A 21062-nucleotide genomic window follows, 5' to 3' on the forward strand; every position below is an offset into this window, starting at 1 on the left:
GTTGAAAAATGCATTCAACGGTACCATAGTGTGTCCGGACCAAATTTTCCAGGTAGGCCTAGAACACTTCTCTACTACTAGCTTATAGCCTAGTTAAGGCCTACGATATATTCTCCATCTAGCCGAAAGTATCCCGTAGGCATTTCCAATCGTGCGGCTGGCCCTTGAAAGTCTGTAATTGTAAATGTTCTGTACTTCGGTCAATCTTTTGCCTTGGTATGGCTTCATCATCCATTTCTTCAATTGGAAGATTTCGTCGAATACTAAAACGTAGGAAAGTTTATACCCACTCACTTCTTCTACATAGGGCACTGACACTCCAATCCCTGGAACAGAACCGCATCGTTGTCCCTTCCGTATCCCCCGATGTCAACATAGGTGAATGTGTATTTAGCATCACAGATACCCATGATTACAATACTGAGGAAGTTCTTGTAGCTAGAACACCCATTACTGGGGCATTCTATGCACACATGTTTGCCATCCGCAGCTCCTAAAACATGCGGAAAATTCCATCGGTCAAAAATTTGGTCAGAAATGGTCTGTTAGTCTTCTTTAGTTGATGACATCCGCATGTAAACAGGCATTAATACACTCCAAATAGCTGAGAATTGATTGAAATATATATTTATACTGGGTAACCTCTTCAGTCAAAGACTGGTCTCCCAGAGGGCCCAGTTTGTGATCAGTGGCTGTGATGTACTAATACACCGGGGTAACCCCCTACTCGTCTCGAAAGATGTACTAGGTTCTTTAAAGTGCACACGAGCTAGTTGTGTACACTGGACCTACGGTTTATAGTCCTTATCCGAGAAGACTCGTTCTACCACCAGAACCATGGAGTGAGTGAGCCTCGAACTCCTGCCGATGTTATGGCTACGTAATTACGGTTCCACTGTCTTAACCGCTCGGCCACTCACTCACTAGAATGTTTCTATTACCACGTTGCTTATAGTGGATCTTCTAATTTTGAAATTGAACGCCTGCGAACTCTGAGAATCACCTGTTCCCAGATAGCTAATAGCTACAGTAAGGCGTTCTTCAGCACTGATAGAACTTCTGCTGTCGCATGGTCTTTTGGTGATTGTTGGCCCCACTAAGCCGAGGAGATTTTGAAATCTTTCTGGAGTCATTCGTATGTACCTTGAGTGGAAGAAAAAATATATCTTAATTACTTTAGAGTAAATTTGTAATTGTTACAGTATTACATTGTTTTCAGATCAAGAAAAAATAGATAGACAACTAAATTTAAATGACCTGTTGATATTGCCTTTATGGCAGAAGTTAGTAGGTACATAAACATACTCACAAACGATTACGGCAGACTGATACAGAACAAGCAGACCAGACTTTACAATATACTAAAGTATAAGAATAAATCAAGTAAGTAAATATTCCCTTAATCTTATTCAGGAACCAAATTCAGTGGCAGCTGCTAAACTGGCTAGTATAGATTAGAAAATAAAGAGGATGATGAAGAAACGCATTTCTCACGAACAATTGCAGCGAGATTGAAATCGTTTGAGCCCCACAAAAAAGCAATGGCTGAGATGAAAATAATACAATTGGTATAATATGAAATTGAGTTGGGAAGCAATTAATGTTTTAACAGTACATTCACATTTTGCCGCCACTTTACTCCATTACTTTTAATCCTTATATCTTTGTATTACTTCTGACTTTTGTCATAGAGACAACTAAATTCACATATTTCATTAAGAGACACATCGATATGATAATTTAAAAAAGATATTATTACAAGTTGAATAAATTAATCAACTAGATTTAAATGTTTGATATTTCATTTACCTATTAATAGTGCATTCATGCCAGAAATGAGTATATATGTATGATACAAAAGGATACGACAGACTGATACAGAACAAGCAGACCAGATATTAGTACCTTTACAATGCTTAATGCCCTTTCTTGCATCGTGCATGCCATTTCTGCATTAACAGCATCATCTTCGACAGGATTGGATTATAAACATTAATTGATGTTCGCTTACAATGATAAAATTATCGGATTCTGCTAATGTCTGCTTATATCCATGATATGAGACACGCACCTCACAAATATTTTACTCTCCACACAATTGTTATTTACAAGGCAACATTGATTTTGAGTGATTTAATTGGAATCCACTACCTTTGTTAACAACTATTGACTCGATATTGATTATATGATTTATATTTGCCTGGTAGAAATTAACATTTTTAACCATAATGGTTTGCCCATTTTTCGAAAACAATATTTCTGTACTACAGTACAGAGATTTCAAACGTGGCACTACAATATACAGTCAGTTATCTTGATAACATAGCATACTGTAAGTTGTAATACATAAACAATATTTTATATATGACACAGTAATTTATCTTGATAACATAATACCAATCATCATGCATAAACTATTTTACATGAAACATTATACTGTTAATGTAATAACTCATGATTACATAAACATCAGTGGACTATTACATAAAATAGTTATGATCGTTTTGTTTACATAATACAATCATTATTGTGATATAACACGAGGTGTACATAATAAACGAAATGATAAAATATCTGACAAAAAAAATATACATAAATATATATACAGCAGTGAGTAATAATACAGGATAAAACATATGTACTGTATATGACTGTCGGGTAATACATTTAATATCATTATTACAAGAAGTCATCATATTCATATATCCGGTGTAATAGGCCGGCTTTACTACAATATGCTCTGCTAGGCCAAGCAACTACTAATATAGTTACATAGTATAGTAGGATCTGGTCAGGCCCAGCAGGCTAGACCAAGTGCATAGTCCCCTAACATAGGCATAGTACTTTGTAGTATATAGTAAATACTCTTCTAGCCTTTCAGTAGTTAGGCGAGCTAGGCTTTATTTAATTAATATTTTAATAATAGTTGGCTATAGTAGGCTTATTTTTAGGGCCTACTAGCTACAGTAAGACTAGAGTATAGGCTATAGGACTGATGTTCTGATATGATAGGCCTCCATTATAGACTAGAATAGTTTAGCTCTAGCTAGGCCTAGGTCTACCTAGTGAGGAAGACTAGGCATAAACCTATGTAGAAGGCCGGTTGACTTTCTTAGCTACCTGTAAAATTACTCTCGGTCTTTTTTTATCCATATATCTTTTACCGTATCACAAGAAATATTTGTCGTAGAGTGTTACTTTTGGTGTCAGATTGTTTGGAACATATATTTCTATTTAAAGTCAACAAATTACAAAGTCTTTCAGTAAGTTTCCGTAATCAAATTTGGTTAATTAGACAAAGGCAATTGGCAAATACCTATGTACACGGCACATATACAGATTGTAAAAAACAAATGTTAAGAGAGCATTAAAGCATGTCGAAGTCAAGGTATTCAGACACAACGATCAACATTCCAATGCCTGATCATTATTTTTAAGCAGATATTGATGACAAACGCATTACAGTTTACATTTTGAAGTTGTTTTTTGTTATCGCGCCGCGGCCTTAGCCAGCTATATCCTCAGAGGACTACTCATTCAGAAGCTATATCAAGCGGAAAGCTTATTATCTACGGCTGACATTTTTTGGTACTTTGTAAACTCAACTAATTGATAGGTCCAAGAGAAAAAGAGAGTATATGAGGGCTCACGGTTGAACAATTTGGTTGAATTGACGCGAATCAACACAGTGTACTGAGGACTGCATGTCCAACACACGGGAAATTATTGTATTGAAACTTTTTGAATATTAGGTTAAATAAACACTCTTTCTTATTTAATAAACATGTAATATCATATTTGATTGAATTGTACAGTGTTGTTATACCAAATATATTACTAAAAACAGTAAAGTTCATACAATTGCTTACTGAGGGCGCAATTGTTTTACTTCGTTCGTAGCTAAAAACGATTTTTTCGGCAATGTTTTGGACCCTATATTTCGAAAACTACATAATTCTTTCTTTATTTTAATATTGATAGATATTTGAAGATATGAACCGACAATGTATGCTATTAACTTTTAATGTTGCATCGTTATCCCTAGCTAGGTAGTAGGCCTATATACATGGTCATTCCTTGTTTTAAATGTACGTTATATGGTTTGTTTATGATAAAAAAAAGAATGTATTTGGCAAGCATATATTTATTTTTCATATTTTTAACTGTTTAAAGACGACCAAATTCTCGCCATAGGCCCAAATAGAATTTATTTGTACGTCATTATCATCATCTAATTTTATTGTTAAATCACTTGAAAAATACCGACACCTTGCATATAAACGGGCAATCAGTTGCAGTTCTCTACCTCCAACTTAGCTAGTGCATTAAATATTTTGAGCAAACATGCAGCAACAACCAAACAATAATCGTAGATGACGATAATGATGGGAAAGAACAGCAACAAACACAAAGATGATGAATGCTGCTGATCAATGTTAAAGCAACTTAAAGACCCTTTATTTGCATATTTTCTTAAAGGTCACAACCTACATTTAATGTACAGATAATTCCTATATATGGGCATATGGCGATAATTTTGTTTGTCTTTAAACAGTTAAAATGTCTAGTTAGAGAATGCTCTTTTAAAACAAGGTTTCAAAATGCATAATTAAAAAAAATAAATGAAATTGTAAGTAAAAGGGTCCGGAGTATAATATATGCCGTATACATCTGTTTCCAATTGGGCATTTCTATGATAAATGGATATGACCTGAACATTTAATTCGCACAGTATCATATATAGTTGATACCTTTCCTGCATTACATACAAGTTATACTTCTATGAACAAAAATAATTATCGTAATTTCTATAATTTTTCTTAAAATATGAAGAAAAAACAACATGATTTTAAAAAAAGCACCAATTTACTCATGTAACGCCAGTTACCGACGAACAAAGTTTTTCTCCCAATGATTTTTTTTTATTTTTTTGGGTTAAAATGAAAAGACTTATAGTTTTCTCTAAAGTACAGTACTGCATTTTTAGTGGATGTTTAAAAAAGATTAATTAATCTTGTGAACAAATTGTCTCTATAATTTGATTTTATTATATCCTGGACATAATGTAATGGAAGTTACCAACTGTCGGTGATACAGTGTAGCGATGATGACACGTGCCAATATTTTTAACTCGATATGCGCACATGTGGTAGATTGTATAATGAAGGAAAAATATATAATACCATACCTAGTTACCGATATATTTGGTTAATATACCGTCACCAGTGTGTGAAAGAATAACAAGAACCACAAGGAAAATTGAAATTTTAATGTGTAAATAAATTTTGATTATTAAAAAGTTTAGTATTGTTAAAAAACTTTCCGGAAAACATTTTTTTAAATAATAAGTAATTTATATTGAATTCGTAAAATACACAGTAGCCTACTTTGAAGAGCATAAACATCCAAGTTTCTTTCTCAATTCAGAAGCAGTTAGTCGGAGATACCCTTTACATTTACAACATTGGTAAATACTAAAATAATATTAATAACGTACCTTTACTTAACTGTAGAAAGGTAGAAAGAAAAAAACAGACGAATTTCCAACAGGCCATATTTGGAAACAATCTAACTTCACAGTGTGTTAATAAACAATGTTCAATTATGTCGTCAAAAACGAATATGCTGTATATCACACGGTCGCAATATTATAACTAACACTATTGTCATGACGTCACTTGTTTTTTACTTTACGCGTACGATAGGCAGGCTGAGCAAAATCTATATTTGATGGTATCGTGTGAGATATTTATGCAGTTTTTATCATCTATAGGCCTATTGTTATTTGGAACCCTTAGGGTGTGTTTGAATTATAGTCAACAATTAATATGTTGTGCCGGGAGTCTGCGTGTGCAGTCCTTTTGTTGTTGCACCTTTTGAATTATATATATTGTTTGTTTAAGCAGTTACCTCAGGTATCGCTCGTTATCATGCCATTTGATTGAGTCGGCGTACGTGGTTTACGTCTTTCTACTATTATAAAGGGGGTATGTTGAGCCGTGAAATGTACAAACAACCACATTTGTGCAAACATGGCACCCTAAATGTGCAAATCTGTAAAAATATATAATCCACTAATGTGCAAACATCACGCCGTTAAATGTAAAAACTGTTCTACTTCTATTCTACGAATGTGCAAATCATTCTTTTCAACCTAAATCGTTTATTAAAAATGATACTTAATTGTACTACACGCTGAAATAATCTGTTTTGATGTCCGGGGATGCAGGACTGACACGTCTTTGCTGCTTGCTGGAGATGGAGACTTCTATACCATTAAAATCCCTTAAAGTTATCCTCTTATTTTAAAGGAAATTCAGAAAAAATAAGGAACTGAGTTCATTAGATTTTATATTATTTTATTTAAAACGTATTTCTGTTATGCGCGATTTGAACAATTTATGTAATTTTAAATTTTGGGGATTTTCTTGTGCAAATCATTTTCTTTAACAAAATTAATTAAAAGGAAAATAGTATAGATAAAGTAGTTATATGAACATGGTATAATCCTTAACCGAAGGATTGTGCATATTATACAGGTACAGCAATTAATTAGCCGTCATCGGCAATCTGTAAAACACCTTAGAAGGCTGTACAATTTACAAGGCGACGAAGGGTCAGGCACCACAGAGCTGCTATTAGGCCTATAGATTATGCTACAAATATCTTCTTGTCCCCTTATTTTAAGCAGCTCTCTTATCTCATTATCCCTCCAGTTCGACATTATTATTGTTAATTGAATTGAATCGGCGCCAAATGTCCCTCCTAGCCACATCCACCAAAAGAAACGCGCCAGACTGTCATTTCCATACATAGATAATTTGCACATGCATAGAAATTGGTTAACTTTCCAGCTAGGTTGACCCCTCTGGGCTCCTGCTCTATAATTATTTCACTTAAAATATAGAAAGACAAAAGAAACGTTTAATTTTAACAAAAAAACTTAAAAAAGGCGCAATATCTTGGTGAGCTACGGAAGTGTTCTTAGCCACACACAAATATTTTACTCTCCACACAATTGTTATTTACAAGGCAACATTGATTTTGAGTGATTTAATTGGAATACACTACCTTTGTCAACAACTATTGACTCGATATTGATAATATGATTTATATTTGCCTGGTAGAAATTAACATTTTTAACCATAATGGTTTGCCCATTTTTCGAAAACAATATTTCTTTACTATAGTACAGAGATTTCAAACGTGGCACTACAATATACAGTCAGTTATCTTGATAACATAGCATACTGTAAGTAGTAATACATAAACACTATTTTATATATGACACAGTCATTTATCTTGATAACATAATATCAATCATCATGCATAAACTATTTTACATGAAACATTATACTGTTAATGTAATAACTTATGATTACATAAACATCAGTGGACTATTACATAAAATAGTTATGATCATTTTGTTTACATAATACAATCATTATTGTGATATAACACGAGGTGTACATAATAAACAAAATGATAAAATATCTGACAAAAAAAATATACTTAAAGACCCCTTCCCTGCAATTTTGGACGTTTTTTGGAAAATAATACATATATATTACTTTAAAAACATTAAACCATGTCATTCCTTGTCTTAAATGTACGTTTTATGGTAAATTATGATAAAAAGTGAGAAACAATGCACTACCTAAGTAGCTCGCGGCGATCGACCTCTCGTGGACGGTCTTAGGCCTAGCCTAGCTAGGCTTAGTTTTGTAGGCCTAGCTGGTAAACATCGGTAACGTACGAACATCGTACGCTAGCTATATACCTAGCCTGACGTTGTATAGTTGCTGCATTAATTGTCTTTCTATTTTTGCCAGACTCCGTTGATACAAATTGGGGAAAACCCGGTATTTTCGCTGAAAAAGTCTTCCATTTGTTTTGGCCTCGCGATCGATCGAAAAGTGGGCGAATTACAGGTGAAAAACAAAAATATCAATCCGCGCGCAATGCTTTTATAGCGGGCCGCTATAATTATTAGAATCGACTTATTTTTCACATTTTAACCGTTTAAAGACGAAAAAAGTTATCGAAATAGGACCATATAGTATTATTTTTACATTAAATATAGTTTGTGATCTTTAAATAAAATTGGCTTTAAATATATATACAGCAGTAAGTAATAATATAGGATAAAACATATGTACTGTATATGACTGTCGGGTAATAAATTTAATATCATTATTACAAGAAGTCATCATATTCATATATCCGGTGTAATAGGCCGGCTGTACTACAATATGCTCTGCTAGGCCAAGCCACTATTAATATAGTTACATAGTCTAGTAGGATCTGGTCAGCCCCAGCAGGCTAGAACAAGTGCATAGCCCCCTAACATAGGCATAGTACTTTGTAGTATATAGTAAATACTCTTCTAGCCTTATAGTAGTTAGGCTAGCAAGGCTAGCTAGGACATAGGCCTAGTAATTATTATTAAAATATTAATTAAATAAAGCCTAGCTAGCCTAACTACTATATTGTTAGGGCCTACTAGGTACAGTTGGACTAGAGTATAGGCTATAGGACTGATGTCCTGATATGATAGGCCTCCATCATAGTAGGCTAGAATAGTTTAGCTCTAGCTAGGCCTAGGCCTACCTAGTGAAGATGACTAGGCATAAACATATGCTGAAGGCCAGTAATATATACTTACTGGTTTCTGAGGTTTACAATCAAGGAACTACATGTCAATATACTATCGAAACCAGAAGAAATGTTTTCACTATGTTGAAGGCCGGTTGACTTTCTTAGCTACCTGTAAAAGTACTCTCGGTCTTTTTTTATCCATATATCTTTTACCGTATCTCAAGAAATACTTGTCGTGTCAAATTGTTTGGAATATATATTTCTATTTAGTCTTTTACAACTGTTTGCCCTAAAATGCTTGGAAATAAGTTAATTTAAAAATAAAATAATCAAAGAGATGCAGGGGCGGAGTATATGATTTTAAATCTGCCATAAAACATGTTTAGAGGCATAGTACATTATCAGATAAAGTGAATTGTTACAAAAAGAAATATAAAATCAACAAATTACAAAGTCTGTCAGTAAGCTAATCAAAGTTGGTTAATTAGACAAAAGACAATTGGCAAATACCTATGTACACGGCACATATACAGATTGTAAAAAACAAATGTTAAGAGAGCATTAAAGCATGTCTAAGTCAAGGTGTTCAGACACAACGATCAACATTCCAATGCCTGATCGTTATTTCTAAGCAGATATCACAAACGCATTACAGTTTACATTGTAAAGTTGTTTTTTGTTATCGCGCCGCGGCTTTAGCCCGCTACATCCCCAGAGGAATACTCATTCAGAAGCTATATCAAGCGGAAAGCTTATTATCTACGGCTGACTTTTTTGGTATTTTGTAAACTCGACTAATTGATAGGTCCAAGCTGCTGGACCAAAAAAACATCTGGGAAAAGAGAGTCTATGAGGGCTCACGGTTGAACGATTTTGGTTGAATTGACGCGAATCAACACAGTGAAGTGTACTGAGGACTGCATGTCCAACACACGGGAAATTAGGTTAGATAAACACTCTTAATTTTTATTTAATAAACATGTAATATCATGTTTGATTGAATTGTACAGTGTTGATATACCAAATATATTACTAAAAACCGTAAAGTTCATACAATTGCTTACTGAGGTCGCAATTTTTTTACTTCGTTCGTGGCTAAAAACGATTTTTTCGGCAATGTTTTCGAAAACTACAAGTCAGATTTTCATAATTCTTTCTTTATTTTAATATTGATAGATATTTGAAGATATGAACCGACAATGTATGCTATTAACTTTTAATGTTGCATCGTTATCCCTAGCTAGGTAGTAGGCCTATATACATGGTCATTCCTTGTTTTAAATGTACGTTATATGGTTTGTTTATGATGAAAAAAAGAATGTATTTGGCAGGCATATATTTATTTTTCATATTTTTAACTGTTTAAAGACGACCAAATTATCGCCATAGGCCCAAATAGAATTTAATTTTATTGTTAAATCACTTGAAAAATACCGACACCTTGCATATAAACGGGCAATCAGTTGCAGTTCTCCAAGTTAAAATAAATCAGTTGGCAAGTCCACCTCCAACTTAGCTAGTGCATTAAATATTTTGAGCAAACATGCAGCAACAACCAAACAATAATCGTAGATGACGATAATGATGGGAAAGAACAGCAACAAACACAAAGATGATGAATGATGAATGCTGCTGATCAATGTTAAAGCAACTTAAAGACCCTTTATTTGCATATATTTCAGTATATCTTAAAGGTCACAACCTACATTTAATGTACAGATAATTCCTATATATGGGCATAAGGCGATAATTTTGTTTGTCTTTAAACAGTTAAAATGTCTAGGTAGAGAATGCTCTTAAAACAAGGTTTCAAAATGCATAATTAAAAAAAATAAATAAAAGTCTAAGTAAAAGGGTACGGAGTATAATATATGCCGTATACATATGTTGCCAATTGGGTATTTCTATGAGATGGATATGACCTGAACATTTAATTCGCACAGTATCATATATAGTTGATACCTTTCCTGCATTACATACAAGTTATACTTCTATGAACAAAAATAATTATCGTAATTTCTATAATTTTTCTTAAAATATGAAGAAAAAACAACATGATTTTAAAAAAAGCACCAATTTACTTATGTAACGCCAGTTACCGACGAACAAAGTTTTTCTCCCAATGATTTTTTTTATTTTTTGGGTTAAAATGAAAAGACTTATAGTTTTCTCTAAAGTACAGTACTGTATTTTTAGTGGATTTTTAAGAAAGATTAATTCATCTTGTGAACAAAATTTTCTCTATAATTTGATTTTATTATATCCTGGACATAATGTAATGGAAGTTAACTACTGTCGGCGATACAGTGTAGCGATTTAATGGAAAACAGGCTTCATGACGTGCCAATATTTTACTCGATATGCGTACATGTGGTAGATTGTATAATGCTTTAGGAAAAAATATTTAATATCATGCCTAGTTACCTATATATTTGATTAATTTACCGTCACCAGTGTATGAACGAATAACAAGAACCACAAGGAAAATTTAAATTTTAATGTGTAAATAAATTTTGATTATTAAAACGTTTAGTAAGGTTTAAAAATTAATTCCGGAAAAACAGTTTTTAAATAATAACGAAGTAATTCATATTGATTTCGTAAAATACACAGTAGCCTACTTTGAAGAGCATAAACATCCAAGTTTCTTTCTCAATTCAGAAGCAGTTAGTCGGAGATACCTAATACATTTACAACATTGGTAAATACTAAAATAATATTAATAACGTACCTTCACTTAACTGTAGAAAGGTAGAAAGAAAAAAACAGACGAATTTACAACAGGCCATTTTTAGAAACAATCTAACTTCACAGTCTGTGAACAAACAATGTTCAATTACGTCGTCAAAAACGAATATGCTGTATATCACACGGTCGCAATATTATAACTAACGCTATTGTCATGACGTCACTTGTTGTTCACTTTACGCGTTGCGCGTACGATAGGCAGGCTGAGCAAAATCTATATTTGATGGTATCGTGTGAGATATTTATGCAGTTTTTATCATCTATATTGTTATTTGGAACCCTTAGGGTGAGTTTCAATTATAGTCAACAATTAATATGTTGTGCCGGGAGTCTGCGTGTGCAGTTTTTTTGTTGTTGCACCTTTTGTTTAAGCAGTTTCATATCTCAAGGCATCGCTCGTTATCATGCCGTTTGATTCGAGTCGGCGTACGTGGTCTACTTCTTTCTACTATTATAGAGGGGGTAGTTCCAATATGTTTTTATATGGAGTGCCATGACTACTGTACATTATCTGATACATAATCCCGACTATAGAGGGGGTAATCTTATTATTTTTTATCATCAGATATTATGTATGTTTGGAAGTATTTGTTAAATACTATTTAGTGTAATTTTGTCTGTTCTTCTTTTTGAGATCCACACACAGTTGCACAATTATTAGAAATACATTGCAACAACGTGTATAATCTCAGATTCCACAACAGCTATCTTGTTGCGATTTGTTAATAATAACGCTATATTATTCCATAGTTTAGATTGACAATAAGTACTTTATATGCACATAAACACATATAAAACAGTAATTTCAAGACCAGATTTGTTTTTAAATTATTTAGTTAATATATATTATGATTTTATATTTGTCGTCGTGTTTGTTTAATTTGTTGATTTGTATTATATTTTGTAAAAAAGCTGTCCTAATCATTGGATTGGATTGGATAGCGACTCTTTAACATTCTCGGCGTGGTACGGCGGAACAGAACTAGTCCCTCAATTGTACACACGCGCACCAGAGATCAAATTGATACGCCCTCGTCTTTTTTTTGGTTTTGTTTCGAAACACGGAAATTACCTTACTTAAATATATGTTGTCCCCCTACACTTTTGTTTTTTAATTTTTTGTTGAATATGCCATTTTAATTTCACATTATCATCACATAGTTATTCACTTTGACAAAAGCTGGATCGAAAAAGATTTCTGAAAAAATGTAATTTAAAATTAACAGTTTCTTTTGTCTTTCCATCAGTTAACTTTATTAAAACTGCAAAATGGCATTTTAAAAGTCCGATGGTCCCATAAGGCTACAAGATGTTATTTTCAACGAGTTATTTTTCTAACTTTAGCTTTAGCTTCATTCCATGATTTCCAGCATCATCTCTTTCTTTCTCCACTGTGCGCCTCCAAAGTGCTTTGTTACTCGAGAAATAACAGTTTCGATGGTATTTCAAATCCACGCGTCGTCATTGGTCAAATTATTTATTTCTTTGTGTCGCGTCGTATTGGGAACCTGGCTTTGTATATAAGTTATTTTGTGTGCAGCGTCCAGAAAGGGTTTTCCAGATAGGTATATACAAAAAAAGAACATGCATATTGATTGTCAGGAAAATCGGTATATCGGTGACGTCATAAAAGCTTATTATATTCTTATTCTTAGTTATATTTATCTTCATGGGCGAAAATATTAAATAACACCGCCCTCAGTGTCGTTATCTGCAATTTGCCATGTATAATTTTATGGTGTTTGCTTACATAAACATCTTCAGCTTCATGTTTTTATAGCCATGTCTGTTTTGTTGTTAAAGACTAAAATATGTACGCGCATGTAAGTGTATAATGTAGCCTATGTACATAATAGGAAAAAACACCTACAATGACTGTTTTTTCGACAACTTTATTTAAGCGTTAAATTACGTTTACATGGTAACTAAGATACAGTTGAAATAAACAATTTAAGTTACCTAGATACAGTGCGTAATCAATAATCATCTCCTTCAATTCACTACACCATTTAATTAGCAATAATAAAATACTTATTTAAACACGGTAACTTTTTATGTTTTCGTGAACTCAAATTCGATGATTTAGAAGATGACATATAGGCCGTAGAACGTTAGGTCAAGGAACAAGCGACCGCCCTCAATATGTTTCTAATAAGTGAACTACTGTAGGGACGTTACTAAAATATACGCTGTACACTTTAATAGGCCTGTGATTTAATCCGCATAATTCACATAGCCCATATAGTGTTGTTGACGTTCCTCAATAACAGGCAAGTTGCACTATTACAGGCTTAGTTTAGCCTTCGTCCAACTCAGAAAGCACCGAGTTTGACCTGTACTTGATAAAAGATATGCTTTATATCTACTATACGTAAGTCTAAAGTATTCACTCAATTCAACCATACGCTGGATTGTGCAAATTCTTACCGAAAATCACAAGACATAACGTGAAATAAAATTTAAGCCATTTGCATGTTATATATCTTGTTTAAGCTATTATATCAGCACCAGAATGAACACATATCATATCATATCATGATTAAGAAGAATAAATTGAACATCATGAACGTTGAAAATATTTGTACAAAGCGCCCTTCGCTAATAATTGATCTCCTGACCCCTGACCAACGTACGCGATAACTAGCAATGGTGTTTGTACGTCAAGGATACAGTCTGATACAGATACATATTACAGTTTGATACGCGCATGCGCAATAAGTGACTTTAACTATGTAGGAATGTGTAGATTATCTGGGTTTTTAGAATAAAAGTGCTTTGGTCTGCTACACTGATAACCATATTTCATTCGCGAATGATATATAATATTAAGCAAATTATAATTATTTTAGTAAAAACAATTATGCAATTTGCAATTGTAGGCCTAATACATTTTTAGGATTTAAAAAAACGAATTATTAAATATCATTATACGTCAGATAAATAACAATAGCTGTACTGTAATTATTACAATAATAATAAATATTAAGTATGTACAAAATCTAGCTACAAATATAAATATTATTAATTGATATAATTCTTATTATTTTACGCAGCGCCACCAGTGGCCCGGGCATTGTAACAAGATTTAATATAATGTATGAAACGTCATGCGTGACAACAAATATTATTTTATTATTATTAGGCCGAATCTCCATTAATAGTACTACACTAGGTCGAAACATTCAACATATTTAAAAACAATCTAAAATGATTTACTCATGTGAAAAAAAAATAGAATTTTGAATAATTTATAGCAATACTTTCTGATACGCAATGCAAATACCAAACATATTACAATTAAAACAATTAAGTATGAATTGAAAATATTTTCTATGTAAATTTCGTTACATTTTCGATTAAATTTAAAAACTATAATAGGACGGAAATCTATAGGTCTAATTACATAATATTTGCGAAAGTTGAATATGACTTAGAATCGGGCCGCTGAAATGTCATGATTTAGCAGCAGTCCTTTTTCATTTTCAAAACTCCATTATACTTCAGGCCACTGTCATCATCTGTTGAAAAGATAGAAATGTGTTAAATGAGCAGAGTGGCATAAAACATAATCATCATTATCACAAAAGTACACTCTTGCCAGTTGATTTCGTATGACGTAGAACTGGTTAATTCGTTCTATTCAATGATCAGCCCATTTTTAACATTTAAGGCCCATTTACACTAGGGTGATAACGATCGACGATAAATAGGTAAACATACATTTTTCTTTAATAAAACAAAAGAAATTAGGGTTTTCGTTCTAGAACTATAAGATAATCATTTATGCTGTATTTGATAAAAAAATTTTTTATTAATCTTATCAAATGACGTCATCATCAATAAAAACAATAAAATCGTTTTTTAATCGTTATTTGTCACGATATTATTGCTCTTACTAATCATGACGTCATTTGATTGGACGTGTGGAAATATTATTTTAATCAAATGCAGCATAGATGATAATCCTATAATTCTAGGATGAAAACTTTTTAAAATTCTTTTGTTTTAGGTATGAAAAATGCTTATTTATCTTTTTCGTCGATCGTATCGCCTTAGCGTAAATGGGCCTTTAAGATTGTGGCACTTAAAAAAACACACTGTAGTGTAAAGCAAAGACGGGTAGCTCAAGTTTGACCAATCACAAGCGACAGTTCAGACGAGGCGTCAAATTACTCACATTGGACGTACATGACAGTGAGACCTTAGTGGGAGCTAAATAATGATATAAACTCACACAGCCAGTTGCCCTCACTAGTTCCAGCCGTCTTGAAGTCCGGCAAACTTTTTGTCAAAGAGTCCCAGGCGTCTTTACTAATAAACACCCATGTTGCACCTTGATCTTTACTGCGCATGTAACTGCGCATGTCCATGTGAATGCCATAGATAAGTCCTGTAAGCTGGTCAGATCCAATGACATTGTGTAGGTTCATTGGTAGAGCCTATTGAAGAATATTTATATTTTTATACATAAATGATAATAGTATAGGGATATATTGTTCATTTTGACATAAGAAAAATATTCATATATGCAATGTTCTGTTTATATGTGCCTTGTTTATAAATCGAACATTATTGTGTGGGCGCTAAGCATTCAAGGAAGGATGTATTGACAAAAGAAATTTAGGCACTACGCCTAACCATTCACTGATAGTTGTCTGCAAATCCAATCACCGGGAAAAAGTGTCAGTGTCAGGCCTATTACTTATTGATTTATCAAGTTAGAGATTCCTCTTGCTGTCCATATCGATGTGTACGATGACCCGTGGCATTTAGTCTCTAAGTATGCAAGTTCTAAGTGTTTTTTATATATCAGCCAGCCTCATGTCAGTGCTATTCTTTGAGGGAAATAATGAAAACAATCCTCATTGTTTTACCTTTCCAGCGTCCATCTGGTGGATTATCTTGTACATAGCACGACGGAACAATCTTGTCTGATAGACGTCCAACTGAAGGGTTACAAGCAAAAATGACGTCTTTATCCGGATCATCCAACTTCTTAGTTATGACAAAACCCTGGTCATAATAATCTGTCGGAATAATAATAAAAACACATCGATAAATTAAAAGCAAATGCAATCCACAAGGCCTTATTCACCGATTAATTACATTGTGTGGAAATTATCTTGTTGATGTCGTGTTGATAAAAATTGATAAAGTCACATGGATAGAAACCAAACCATGTTAAGATGATAAAATAGGAATGAGGAGTGTCTCTTTTTTATATAGGTTACGCGTCAGTGTGTTGACAATGTAATTTGAGTTCATAAGCAACAGAACTTCTTGTGATATATTAGCTATACCGTCAGGACTCTTTATTCCAAACTTACCCGGAACTGGGCATTTACTAGGATCACTGACACACACAGTATGCTTCCCGTTTTCACACTTATGAGCACCAGTCACGCAAGCATCACACTGGCTAGATCCCCCATCATAATGACAGACGTCTGTCTGAGATTGAGTCCATTTGCTGTACCTCATCACAGCTTCTTTTGCAGGTCCTAGTACTGGTTCTGGTGTACCCTCATCTGAATAAAATACTGGTTCTGGTGTTCCCTCATCTGAAGAAAAAAGTATATAATAATGGAAATTCTTACTTATTTTGCTGAAACTCTTTTTCTAATAGACAATATTGTTGTGCTACTTTATTACAAAATTGCAGTTGTACTCTAGAGGTTTATTGTGGCGATATATGATAGTATGTAGTCATTATATTGTCCTTAGGTCAAAGTTTAAAACATTATTGCATTTATCCCATAATTATCCAATTTGAATGAGATAATTATCGGTTAATTTTTCTTGAGCGGAATCTGTTAAACCCCATTTACACATGAACTTTATCGGTTAATTATCGGTTAAGGTTTATCGGTTAATGTTTGGCGGCAGAAACACGGTCTTGTGCAGTACGTAAGAACCATATATTTAGCGTACCGTGTTCAAAATCTAACATATGATACTCGCAGATAGCTGGCAGGATAGCGGTGCAGTCCATTATGTCCCAGTCACCAAGATCAGTACTGACATCCCTTGTATCGTAGACATCTACAAAAGCCGCAGCTCCGCAGTCTTCAGTCACACTTGTTCCGGGTCTGTTTGGTAGCCATTTTGTAAAAGACGCCGATGACCCGTTTATCCACTTGAAAGTATCAGTACCCTAGAACATATACATTGTTATAATTGAAAAGTTATAATGAGTATAATACACGGCATTTCATGTGATTGATCATAGACTTGCCCTGTCAAAGTTACGTCCCCCTTCTCGTGTAGTTAGCATGGCCAGTTCATTACGGCGATTATGAGTGACACGGGGTCTGATAGCCATACTCACCCCAACGTCTTTCAGCCCAATCCAGTATTTGTATGGCGAGAGTGCTGGAACGAGGTCGCGAAGAAATTGTTGTTCACACGTATCTTCAATCATGACTAATTGCGCATTATCTGTTTCACAGGCCGCCTTTGCTGCATCCCAAGTTTCTAGCGTGTCGTTGAACACTTTGTAACACGTTTCTTTGTAAGGCGTGTAACCAGACCGACATAAATCTAGAAGTACAGTGTAAGAGTTATAGAGTAATTTTAATCAGCCGATTCATGTTTCTAAGAATCATAGACACACTCTTTTTTATAACGTAATAATATATCAATCACATGTAAACTTGTATCAACGAAAGTTGGTTTGGTCGAGGAAGTCATCGTTATGATACACATGTGATCCTGTATCTACAACTTCTCTATGTTACAGGACAAATTGTTGATACTTTACCGATATTACAATCATAATAAACATAATTCAGATTTGATAACAATGGCTTAATGTTGTGAAAGAAACATTGTCAATTTTTTAGGTGCGTTATGTTTAAAAACAGCAGTTACAATAGGGGCCTACGGCACATGCAATCCTCACAACCTGGTGAGATGCGCCTAATATTCATTTAAACATGGTTAGAATATATGCAGACAATGTATAACTCTTTCAGATTAAACTGACACACTATCGTACACTTACCGCCACCACCAACATCTGGTCTGTCCGAATACATAAATTGAAAAGATTTTGTACAAGAAAGAACTTTAGCGCTATTAACAGTCGAGAACCACAACAAATCAGCCACGCCAACAAAGCGACGAGTGCCCGGAGCAGTTTTTCCGTTTTTGTCGATTCCTAGGCGTACACGGAAAGTTGGTTTTGCGGCAATCTGAATGGTTCCAAGCTGTGAAATACATGAGAAATGTGACTACGCTTGTCTTTGATTTCATTTAGAAAACCCCTGTCGACTTATATCATAAGTCATTAAAACAGAGAAAGTTAAACACACCACCCAGCGAAATAAAGGCTGTAATAATTGTAAACCTTTAATAACAAATCTAAAGACTGAAAAAATCGCACCCAGCCAAGATGGAATTTGTTATCCTGATGCAGACATACGTTACACTTCATTAATAGGTATATTAATGTATTCTGAACTTGTTACTGAAGGTACTACACTGGCCATCCACCCGTTTCCTAATCTTTCAAAGTGTATCAGCGCTGTAGGTAAATACCTAACATACTTAAAAGTACTCTTCCAAACCTTATTAACCAAGCTGACCGTGGGCCCTACACATTGAATCTGGTTGATTGTAGAATAACTTACATTAAATCGAACAGGAGATGGTCCAGGCATGCTTGGGTTTACCGCTGGTGACTGCAACAGCTCTGTGTATTCTGATTCAAGTTTAATATATTGCACATTTTTCGACTTCAATATTGTGAAATTTACATCTACTGCTTTTCCCGTTGAATCGTCATCGTGCCAAATACTAATCAGTATTATTACATCATCACTGAAAATAACAACCAACAAATACTATTATCGAAATCAAATTAGAGTGGTACCACAATCACTATATCCCAATACTTATAGGATGCCAAGAGTGATTATGTGCCGTACTTTGAGAAAAGGGCTTATCTACAAAAAGCTTTTCATTACAAAAGTTCATGTAATATTTTATTTTCAAATGAATATATTTCAAAAGTACATTATTGAAAAATATCTGACATAATATTCAATTATTTTGGGGGTCAAATTGCAGATAAAGCCTTTTTCCACATTATTTGTAATTAAGAATTGCGGAAAATACTTCGAAAACAGGGCACTTTTGCAGTTTCTTTCGTTTGGTTTTTGAAATTTACCAAAACATTTAGTAACTTTACCAAACTTACCCTTTATAAAATGAATTAGTTTCGTATGTTATCTTAAACGACATCTTAGGCTTCGGAACTTCATTAATCAGCGTGTAAACTGGTACTTCTCCAACCCAGATGTGAGCTCCGTCGCCAATCTGCATTCCAAGTCCTAACCAGTGCTCTGATCCATTAACCACCGCGTCTGTATCGTCTAGGACAACTTCAATTTCTAACGCCAAGATGTTATTGGAAGCATCTGGGCCGTTCACTTCAATAAATCCGTCGAACTGTGTCACCGACCAGTCTTTAAGGATGCCGAAATCATCATCGTTAGCAATGTACTGCGTCTGAGGAGCGTAGTAGCAGAACTCTGTCGAATACGTACAGGATAAGGAGTCACTGACATATGAAACGGACACTTTGTTGATACTCCACTGCTCGCTTGTCTTGTTAGTCGTGAAGTTGTATGGTAGTGTGACTTCAATTGTAGGATCAGCGGTTCCTTTTGGAAACTCAACAATAAGGTTCATATGCACCTTTTGACCAACGTTAACATAAACATTACCATCTGCAGACTGCTCTGTGATGTTCATCACGAAATGCGGTAGTTTACTGAAAACTGCGTTTGACACTCCTTCTGCGGTGACTACTAAGCCATTGAATATGTCAGTTAATTCAGCAGTTATAGTTACACGTAAAATAACTCCAGGTTTTACATCGGCTACAAAGAAATTGATATAACAACAATAAATATAGGTTATTATTGTATATCTAAAATAATGCAAATTAGGAAGACATTAAAACTATAATGTTCACTTCAAAGATGTATTGGTGTTATATTTCTTGTCAAATACATGCCTTAAACTACGAAAGCATAGTGTTTGTTAGCACTTGCTGACGTAATTACGATTTTGTACAACAAAGCAATGTATACGGTTACCGGAGAGATTTATAGGAACTGTTATAATGTTAGTTGGGGTCTGCACATTAATTCATAAAAAAAAATACTCTTACAAAAGATTATCAATTTGATGGAACAAGGATGTGGTAACACTCATTTGGGTTCAACAGCTTACAGTGTAAAGTATTATTTTGGTTAAAAATAAAAACCAAACAAAAGAATCGGTTAAAATACCATTAACAGTGGAATTGATGGTCCCTTCAAATTGAATGTCAGATGAAAATAAACTGTTATTACTAAAAGACAAAGTAATCTCTGATGCGGAGACCAGGGTGACCGTGAAGTTGCTCTGAAAAATACAATGAATCCGTAACAACATCTCTTAGCAAATCTGACTTAAAAACAAAACACAGCAGATCTGTCAAATGAAGAAGAACCCCAGAAATAGGTAAATATCTTAAGCGGTAATGTGAATAGAATCTCTGAGATTAAAGTCGACAAATTCGGATCTTCTACTTCATTTTTTTCCGCACGCCCAACCAACATTTATGTTATAGAGAAAAGACCTATATCTATTGTTTGACATATCATTACAGTTGTTGTGAAAGGGGTCTCACGCTTGAATACTCTGTCCAGTTTGCTCATTTGCAT

General features: G+C 34.0%; 1 protein-coding gene across 1 annotated transcript; it reads right to left on the reverse strand.

The window, feature by feature from the left end:
* Positions 1–15747: 15747 nt before the first annotated feature.
* On the reverse strand, positions 15748–18383 carry LOC144841084 (uncharacterized). The gene is made up of 6 exons (XM_078697266.1): positions 18350–18383; positions 17675–17886; positions 17278–17500; positions 16674–16907; positions 16221–16373; positions 15748–15785 (listed from the first exon to the last, which is right to left on the reverse strand). Exons 1-6 carry the CDS (start codon positions 18381–18383, stop codon positions 15748–15750), a joined length of 894 nt encoding a protein of 297 aa, XP_078553392.1.
* Positions 18384–21062: the final 2679 nt, after the last annotated feature.

This window comes from Antedon bifida, chromosome 4 (genome assembly GCF_963402885.1).
Source record: "Antedon bifida chromosome 4, ecAntBifi1.1, whole genome shotgun sequence".
Classification (NCBI taxonomy): domain Eukaryota; kingdom Metazoa; phylum Echinodermata; class Crinoidea; order Comatulida; family Antedonidae; genus Antedon; species Antedon bifida.

Coding starts and splice junctions, on each gene's coding strand:
- LOC144841084 (XM_078697266.1), bottom strand. CDS start 18,383: ATGTATTCGGACAGACCAGATGTTGGTGGTGGCG. Junction 17,501..17,674: donor TTGGGCTGAAAGACGTTGGG/GTGAGTATGGCT, acceptor TATATGTTCTAG/GGTACTGATACTTTCAAGTG. Junction 16,908..17,277: donor TATGTTAGATTTTGAACACG/GTACGCTAAATA, acceptor TTTTTTCTTCAG/ATGAGGGAACACCAGAACCA.